Here is a 9,659-nt window from a genome sequence, read left to right as displayed (position 1 = left end):
TGCCTTTTGTACATTTACATTTTTCTACATTTGTTTCTGTGTCATATGCACATATATGACAGCGTGTATTCTAAATATCAGAAGGCTGTTGTCTGCGGCACCAATCATCGCGCATGTTCTATTTAATATTCTTCTTACACACACAGATGTTGTGATTGCTCTGCACATCACTTCTACACTTACTTTTCGTAAAGCTTTTTTCATTTCACAGAATTGTTTTCGTCTCCATCCCATATGGTTTTCCACGCGTGCGCGGGCGTGTGACACGTTTGACTGACGGCGGCAGGGTTTCCCCCTCGGGGTGTCTTACTGGAGATCGGCCGCTGTGTGCGCGCTGATAAGAGAGAGAGAGAGAGAGAGAGAGAGAGAGAGAGAGAGAGAGAGAGAGAGAGAGAGAGAGAGAGAGAGAGAGAGAGAGAGAGAGAGAGAGAGAGAGAGAGAGAGAGAGAGAGAGAGAGAGAGAGAGAGAGAGAGACAGCAGGTGCGTCCTCCTCAGCATCCCCGGCTCTGTGTCTCCGCCCCCCCCCCCCCGCAGCTCGCGATAGGCTGGAGGATTTAAGCGGCCCCCCGGAGTGATGAGGGCTTTCTGAGACGGCTTCTAAACTTGACGGGTTTCGAGGCCCCTCAGGTAGATCACGCTCCGCACAACGGGGCCAAGTTAGTCCGCGTGGGAGATTCGTTGTGGTTCGTGACTTTCTACTGAATAGACTCGACGAAACTCGCACTACTTTCAAAAGCGCGAGTTGACGCCGCGGGGGTCGTTGCGTGCGTGCGTGCGTGCGTGCGTGCGTGTGTGCGTGTGTGTGTGTGTGTGTGTTGGAGCGGAGATGAACGCAGAGGTGGATTACGGAGGCTCCGGGAGCAGCGGCAACGGGAAGCTGCGCCAGTGGCTCATCGAGCAGGTGGACTGCGGCACGTACCCCGGTCTGGTGTGGGAGAACGACGAGAAGAGCATCTTCCGGATCCCGTGGAAACACGCCGGGAAGCAGGACTACAACCGAGACGAGGACGCCGCGCTGTTCAAGGTAAAACACCCGCAACACCGCGATGATTCACGGCCATGACACACGAACACGTCGCTTCAAAGGATGTTCAAGGTAGACTGAGAATAGACTATATTATCACCACGCTGTTAATTATTAAAGTTTATAGGCAAACTCAATCGATTTTCACATTTTCATCCTTGATTGGTCCATCAAATGTCAGGAAAAATAGCCCTTTTAGCTATTTAAAATAACTAAAACTTGTAAATAATTTTTTTAAACTTCCCTTCTCTTGGGAGGGTCTTAGATACATATTGGAGTTCATAAAGGTTTTTTTTTTTTTTTTTTTGAAATGTTATTTAAAAGTTTGACCGGTGATGTGTCTGCAGGCCTGGGCGCTGTTTAAAGGTAAGTTCCGGGAGGGGATCGACAAGCCGGACCCGCCGACCTGGAAGACTCGCCTCCGCTGCGCCCTCAACAAGAGCAACGACTTCGAGGAGATGGTGGAGAGAAGCCAGCTGGACATCTCTGACCCCTACAAAGTGTACCACATCATCCCCGAGAGCGCCAAGAAAAGTCAGTGCTGCCCTCAAACTTTCAAACCCGGTGCTTTCTGGCACAGTGTACGTTTAATGACAATGCAGATTACTGATTACTGCAGATGTATAATGTGTTACTGTATTCATGATTGTTAGTTTCTGTTGTTTTTTTTTGACACGGTTGGGAATTCTCTTCAGAGATTGCTAAAGGTCACTGACTCCTTACTGTCATACATCTTTGAAAAGTTAAGAAGCCAAACCACCAGTGAAGGTCACGCTGCGTGATGTCAGCAGACGTGGACTTTTTCTGTGCAGTGTTCTGTGTGTGCGCTTACATTTGGTCTTCTCTGTCTCGCATTCAGGACCCAGACAGGACGACAGTCCTCTGAGTCCAATGAGCTACCAGGTGCACTCCCCCTATCCTGCCCTTCAGACCCAGGTGATTGTCATACATTACATTATTACATTACATGTCATTTAGCTGACGCTTTTATCCAAAGCGACTTACAATAAGTGCATTAAACCATGAGTACAAACTCAGAACAACAAGAATCAAGCAAGTACAATTTCTTCAATAACGTTAAACTACAAAGTGCTATCAGTAAGAGACATTTAAGTGCTACTAAAGTGCTACCTTCCCTATTCAAGGTATAGTCGAAATGGAAAAGAGAGGGGGGGGGGGGGAAGCGGGGTTGGATGTGCAACAGAAGCAGTGGATGCTGAAATAACAAGAAAATCAACACACTGAGTCTGATTTGTCTGTTGTCAAAGTTACAAGGATGTGACATTTTTGGTCATGTGAATCCTATAACATAAACATGTCAATTGTTTGTAACTTGTTAGACAGTGTATGTATGTTTATGCCACGGCCAAACCCCACAATTATAGAAATACTTCTGTTGGGAGTTTGGAATTTCCCAGCGTGATGCTATACCATCCAAAATGTTGACTATAGTCACCAAAAATAGAAAAAACACACACACACACACACACACATTAAATAATATTTGTGTTCATCTTAGCACACTACAGTATTTCAAAGTTGTTGACCAGAGCCATACCACTTTCAGGAATATAATTATAATACTTTCCTTTATTTTATATAACTTAATTTACAACATGTTGTACTATTCTTTGTCTAAAAATATAGTCAAATATTTGTTTACATAATGCTCTCCAGTTGCAAGAGTCTAAAGAATAAAATGAAATAAAAGAAATGCAATGAAAAATCATCATAACTACAACTTACAATGTGGAAGCTGGACCATGTGATGCTACAATGCAGTCGGACTAAGTTAATTTTGCGCGTCAATTGTTTGTGTGTCTGTCTGTAGATACCACAGTACGTGCCCACACCAGAGTGTGGCTGGAGAGATTTCTGTCAGGAGCAGGCGTCCCTGCCTGAGCTGCCCTTCACTCACTGCCCCCCCCGCAGCCTGCCATGGCAGGGCCAGTCCATGGAGAATGGTACGGTCCTCAATGTTCACTGGTAAGCGTTCCTAAGCGGTTCCTTCCTGTCCTCATGTTGAGCTCCTGTGTGTGTGCAGGGTATCAACTCAGAGCCTCCATTTACTCGTATGGTCCTGCTGACAGTCAGCCCTCGCCTTTCTCACTGGACGCCAGCATCAGATCAGCGGAGGCGCTCTCAGGTAAGCACTGACTCTTCACTTTTTCTCTGTCGCGGGATGGGATGGAGTATACCGATCGGCCTAATGAGGGCGCCATAATTGAAAGTCAACAACTTTTTTTTAAAGATTAGATTAGATTTTAAGATTTTTTTTATTCTTACATTCCTTCCTGGCATCACCCACATGTTTCGAGACCCACTCTAGGCTACCTGCCCCGCACCAGAGCCTGGGATATGTGGTGATCACATGTAGCTGCCTGGCTGCCCCCTAGTGGCCAGACGGGACGTAACGCAGATAAGAAAACTTGGAGGGATGGCATTAAGGAAATATAATAAGTCTGATTGTGTTGGTCATGTGCTGGTCAAACACATGAGACCTATTTTAGAAGTGCCTTCTAGCAATTTAAAAACTGATAACATCTTTAAAGTTTGGTAGGCACTGGAGTCATAATCTGTCTGAACCAGCAACGGTTTGACTGCTTTCGTCGATAGCCGACTAATTGATTATTCCATTAATCATATTCATATTTATTTACAGCCAAACATACTGTAGCTCACAGTTAACCCTGTGATTCAAGCTTAAATCTAGACCCCGATGGCTGTGATGCGTACATAGATCCGTGTCTGAAATATTTACATCAACACACCACACTGCTCGACATCTTTCACTCCGACCCTGAGAAACATGTGCAAAGATTAACGAGACCTTTTTCCCCCGTGACCTTTTCTCTTCCAATCAGACTTCCGCCTGCATGTGTCTGTGTATTTCCGGGACTCTCTGGTGAGGGAGGTGACAACCTCCAGTCCCGAGGGCTGCCACATCACTCCCTGCTCGCCGGAGGAGAAGCACTACCAGCCTCCTGGAGGTCCTGAGGTGGTCCCCCTGCCTGTGGAGAGCCTCTCTGCCCAAAGGAGGACAGAGGAGTGTCCCCCGAGTCCCCCGGCCACCCTGGAGAGGGGGGTGCTACTGTGGATGGGCCCAGATGGACTCTACGCTCGCAGACTGTGTCAGGGCAGAGTGTACTGGCAGGGAGGACTGTCCCAGTATGGAGACAAGCCTAACAAACTGGAGAGAGAGGTCACCTGTAAACTCCTCCACACACAGGACTACCTGACAGGTGAGACACAAGAAAAGGGCTGCAAGTCATTTTATAATCGTTACAAAAGTTGGAGATTTGTTTGTTTTGATCGTCTATGAGCTATAAGTCTGTGAAATGTCAAAAAGTCTTGATGCCATGGCAGTTTGCTATAACCCAAGTTGACGGCTACAATTAAACTTACTGCCGTTCTGAAAGTAGTTTCAGATGCCTCAAAGACTCTTCCACACATCTGGATGAAAAGTTTTGACACATGCTGTTTTATTTAAACACACGCAAAATATGAAGACGTTATTTTGTGTATGAAAATATCGTAAAGAAACACGTAAAGAATTAAAAGCAACTGTTTCGATTTTCAAGAAATTGTACAGATTGAGGAAAGAGGTCCTAGAAAGACGTGCGTTTAAAAAAAAAAAAAAAATGCTACTGAATAGAAAGAAGAGTATTTGAGGTTTCTGGAAATTCCTTCACAAAAGGTGTTGTCCATTAACCTTTTGAATCTTTCAATGTGTATTTTGCGTAAAATCAGATTCGTAGCGCTGTGACTCTTAATGATGAGTCAAATGTAAAGTTTGTGTCCGTATTTGAGAAAAACTACAGCTCATTTACGGTAAGTCACATTTTGGATAAAAAGGCGATGTAAGAACAAAACTTGAGACAAACAAATCCCCCCCCCCCCCCCCGGTCACATCACTCCTTCAGCGCCCGCATGCTAAGCCAGCTGTGTAAGAGTCTGACGGCTGATCGTATTTGCATACGTGGTGTGAGCAGGACTTTCCATTCGAATCACTCCAAAGGTCATGCCACTTCGACAGAAATTCTCCTGAATTCATTTGAATCGGCCACGTCCGCATGCTTTTTTACAGATTTTAAAGCTCACAACGATGTGATCTCATCCGTTATCTCTGACTTTCAGAAATCCAGAGCTACGGGCTCCACGGCCGGCCGCTGCCTCGGTTCCAGGTCCTCTTGCACTTTGGAGACGAGTGTCTGGACCTGCAGAGGCCAAGACGGACCCTCACAGTCCAGGTGACGGTCCACACTGTAACACTGTAGCTGCTCGACACACACATATATGAGTACGGTTTACCTGCCGCATATCTCCTCACCTCAGATCATTTAAATGGGGTGTGAAAAGTAGGGATGAAAGTCTGTAAGAACCTCTTCGTAGTCAGAATGTTTCTGAACGAGTCTTCAGATTCGGCATCAGTCCGGTTCCAGACCTCTGAATCACAGACCGCATTTGTGAATGTTCTCTTCAGTGATTTAAAGTGAAAATAAAAGGGACAATTCAGTCCGATTATGAGGATAATTGAACACACCGCTTTGGACTTCGACTTGGGAAGATCAGAAACACAGCGTTTGTTGGTCGGAGAAGACAAACATCGCAATTAAATCAAAAATTAGCATCATGCATCATGCATCATAATGCCAATTTAAGAGTTGTTATATCTGTAGGTGACTGACCACCAGCACCATAGAACCACACAGTGCTTTCTGTGGGAATTTTTGGACGGCGGTTTTCTAGCAGTGTTCTTAATCCCACCTTCAAACATTTGATTGGCTTTGTTGTTTTTGCATTAAACACACGACCAAATCATCTGATAAAAAAAAAATCTGAGATGTGGATTATTGGTTATTCAGTGGCCTGAACTATTATTCAGGCTATTATAAGTTATAACACACGATAGGTTAACCTTCCATAGATTCCCTTTCAGTTCTCCTCTTTAAAAAGCGGAAAGAGTAGATTCAGAAATGTTGACGAAACGAAAATACGAGTCCTTTTCTCGTTTCTGCCAGTTTGGATTTAATCTAAAAAATTAACGATCAAAACCTACACGGACAGTAAAGGTTTAATAGATGGTAAGCATTGAATACAGAAATTAGCCACATGTGAAGATTATGAGACAGCAATTGCCCTGCTGTTAGTTAGTAGTATATACATTTTTTAATAACTTGTGACTGTAAATTTAGATTGTATGGACCAAGTCGAGAGTAGGGATGGGCATTTCAAGCAAAAATACTATTTTCTGAAAAATATTATATACATACATGTGTATATACATACATGTGTATATATATATATATATATATATATATATATATATATATATATATATATATATATATATGATTATATTGTTTTGCATCACTTCTCTTACAGTGTCTGTCATGTGTTATTTTTACAGTTTCAAATCTTACTTTTCACTTTTTTTATATACAAAAACTGACTTTTTAGGGTTTCAAATATTAGTTTTGCAATTTTGATCGCGATCTGCGCTCCTAGAAATGGCCCGCGGGACAGTTTACAGCATTTAACTGACCTGTGTGACCTTCCGGGCTCTCAGGTGGAGCCACTGTTTGCCAGGCAGCTCCTGTACTACGCCCAGCAGATGGGCGGCCACTACTTCCGCAGCTACGAGCACCCGGGAGTCACGGACTACATAAACACCTCTGAGGACTACCAGAGGACCATCACACATCACCACAGCAGCAGCCTGCAGGAGTGATCACACGAGGCTCAAGAGACTGTTGAAAACCTCAAGACGCTGCAGTGACCTTTGACACCGGAGACGAGATAACTGAGACAAGAGGACAAAACGTGGACAGTGTTATACATGAAGACTATGGACACCTAGTGACAGTGACTGTGTGCCCTGGAGGGTTCTGTGTGTGTGTGTGTGTGTGTGTGTGTGTCGGCGTGTGTGGCTGGAACTAGAATTGCAGTGCTACTTCTTTCTCTCCTTACCATATTTTCGTGCCACCATTTTTTATGGCTCCATACTTTCTATGCAAAGAAAACTGACAGCTTAGGCGATTGTACAGAAGAAAACTGTGTGGTTGAATTTGAATGCCTTAAGGTGATTCTGGGAAATACGCTTATTCCCTTTTTTGCTGAGTTCGATGTGAAGATTGATACCCCTCTGTCTGTATAGTAAACATGAAGCTGGCGTTAGCTTAGCTTAGCACAAAGACTGGACACAGCCAGATGCTAGCCTGGCGTATACAGGCACCTCTGTAGTTCACCATTTAACGTTTAATGTGATATTTTGTTTGTTTAATGTGCCATTTTATGGGTGTCATTCCATTGTTCCACCTCGATTAATCTGTAACTAGTTATATAGAAACTTTGACGGTACTGGAATTCAGTTTTTTTAACCTCTGGAATTAGCTAGGCTAATCGTTGCCCCCATTTCCAGTCTTTATGCTAAGCTAATTGTTTTCTGGAAGTTGCTTTATATTTGCTGTACAGACGTGAGGATGGTATCGATTTCTTCATGTAACGCTTCTTCTCAATGTTTTTTGTTGTTGCTAGGAGACACACTATCAACGCCATTTAAGTTATGAATGAAGTCTTGTGCTATGTTTGTGTGAGAAACTCAGGGAGCTGGTTTTAGATAAGCTTTTTCAACAAAATGTTGCATCAATTACATGAAATATTTTTCAAATTGAATTGTCATAATACCAAATATGAGGAGTGGATATATGAGCTTATTTTTTTGGCCTTGAAGGAGCACATTTCTGTTGTAAAAAACAATAAATGGCTGAAGTGCAAAGACGACCTGTGTTCATAACTGCGTGAGCTCCTCGGCTAACGTCAGTACCACGTGTGCTGTCTCTGAACAGGAAGTGTGGTTCAGATGCAGGATGAGGCTGGTTAATCAAACACTTCGCTATCACAAACAAATGTGATGACATCAGGAGGGGAGGAGGGGAGGCGCGAGCAGAGGAAGAGGTTGGCCACGCTTTCCGTGCCACGCTGCTGAGATAGTCTTCCTATAGATGAGTCGGTTTCCACTTCTATGGAAAGGCATCACAAAAACCCACAAGTCCACGTGTCACTGCCACGAAATTACTGACAGGAAGATCCTTGGAAGTCACCCGTTACACTTTCACTGAAAACACGTTTGTGTACATTTCCAAAGGGCTTGTTTTGGTCCTATAACCTTTAGTTTAAAGTCAGGCACAGCAAGTCGGAAGTTAACTTCATCCATTCAGAATTTATTCATATCATTTTTTTTTGCAATCATTTTACCTGGGAAGAATATCAAAATCAAGGGTATCAAAATGATGCCTGAAAAATTGTACCAATATATCAGCCATTAGTTGGATGTCATGATACTGATAAAATATGTTCACAATTAATGCCGGACAGCAAATTTGCATTTTTCAGCACTCTGTAAACATTTAATAAATGGTTTATAACAAATTAACATGAACAAGATGTAAGTTAATAACTATAACTCCTGCAATGGGCAACCATAAGTGGAGGCGGATGTCAAACAAATGAAAATATAGCGGAATACAGCCGTAAGAATATTAAAAGGTCTTGATAAAAGTTGTAATTGTTATAACACTTAGTATATCTGCTTATGACTACATTATAGTGTGATATAAATGTTAATATAGTGTTAATAAAGCCGCAATGTTTAAGATCTGACCATAATTATAAAATCTCAAACTTGTACCGGCTCTCAGGGTTTCAGTTTGGCCGAATCTTGTGTATTCGTGCCCTTCTGTTAGTTAGTAGTTGGCTACTTTTTAGATTTGTATAACTGTACATTTAGCTTGTGTGGACCCAGGAGAAGAGGAGCATGGGACCAGTTTGGACACATTGTCCCTAAAGTCTTTAATGACATAGGGCATGAAAGCCACACATTTCCAGTGCGAGTTCTGTGTTTGCTTCTCGACGATCTTGTTCACTGTGTGAATACAACTGTTCAAAAAACAATAAACAGTCAGCCTGAGCGCAATCGAAATTTCCTCTGATGTGTCAACATTTCTCCAATCCTTTCAATCCCCCCACCCACCACGGAGAAAAGTCAGATCAAAGTCTAAATGTGTTTTGCAGGTCTCGTCACCTGAATGGAACAGAGTGCTGGTGAATACAACATTTGATTTGAGAAGAACTCCCCCTTCTTACCTCTGTTACTGTAAACAGAGAGCGGTTCAGGCTTTGAACTTATTTTGTGAATGAATCCGTGGGAGGGCACAGAGCTAAGTTTAGAAGCCAGAGAACCAAAACAACTGCTGCCTGCCCTGCTTGGCTTTCCCCTGAACAGAGATGAGAAACCAAGACACAGAAAAGGTCTGAGGGCCACGACGCAGACAATAACAGAACGTTGTAGCCAAAAAGGTAACTCAAATGCACAGAAGGGTGGGGTGGGAGTGGGGGGGGCTTGTACATTCAAAAGCAAAGATTGAATGAGTCAACAGACCTTGTCCTACAATAACCTCATGTCCTTGTCAAACTTTCTCATGCGAGTTGTGGGCGTCTCCTCTGACTGAGCGACGAGACCCACCACAAGCGTACTGCTCGCTTTGTCCCTACACCCACAGCCATATTCACACTTTCTGCCGTCACCATCTCTCTGGCATCCAACTATACAGCTTGTTCTGTTCCGTTTGCTTC

At 43.4% G+C, this 9,659-nt stretch overlaps 1 protein-coding gene across 1 annotated transcript; it reads left to right on the top strand.

Moving 5' to 3' along the window:
- The first annotated feature begins 533 nt into the window (after positions 1–533).
- On the top strand, positions 534–7,806 carry LOC117729153 (interferon regulatory factor 4-like). Its single transcript, XM_034529934.1, has 8 exons — positions 534–1,025; positions 1,373–1,559; positions 1,885–1,961; positions 2,857–2,989; positions 3,070–3,171; positions 3,890–4,267; positions 5,163–5,275; positions 6,595–7,806. The coding sequence occupies exons 1-8, from the start codon at positions 828–830 to the stop codon at positions 6,754–6,756; spliced, it is 1,350 nt and encodes a 449-aa protein (XP_034385825.1). The 5' UTR covers positions 534–827; the 3' UTR covers positions 6,757–7,806.
- The last annotated feature ends 1,853 nt before the right edge of the window (positions 7,807–9,659 follow it).

This window comes from Cyclopterus lumpus, chromosome 4 (genome assembly GCF_009769545.1).
Source record: "Cyclopterus lumpus isolate fCycLum1 chromosome 4, fCycLum1.pri, whole genome shotgun sequence".
NCBI lineage: Eukaryota > Metazoa > Chordata > Actinopteri > Perciformes > Cyclopteridae > Cyclopterus > Cyclopterus lumpus.
This window is presented reverse-complemented; position numbering and strand designations above follow the sequence as displayed.

Coding starts and splice junctions, on each gene's coding strand:
- LOC117729153 (XM_034529934.1), top strand. CDS start 828: ATGAACGCAGAGGTGGATTACGGAGGCTCCGGGAGCAGCGGCAACGGG. Junction 4,268..5,162: donor CACACAGGACTACCTGACAG/GTGAGACACAAG, acceptor TCTGACTTTCAG/AAATCCAGAGCTACGGGCTC. Junction 5,276..6,594: donor GACGGACCCTCACAGTCCAG/GTGACGGTCCAC, acceptor CCGGGCTCTCAG/GTGGAGCCACTGTTTGCCAG.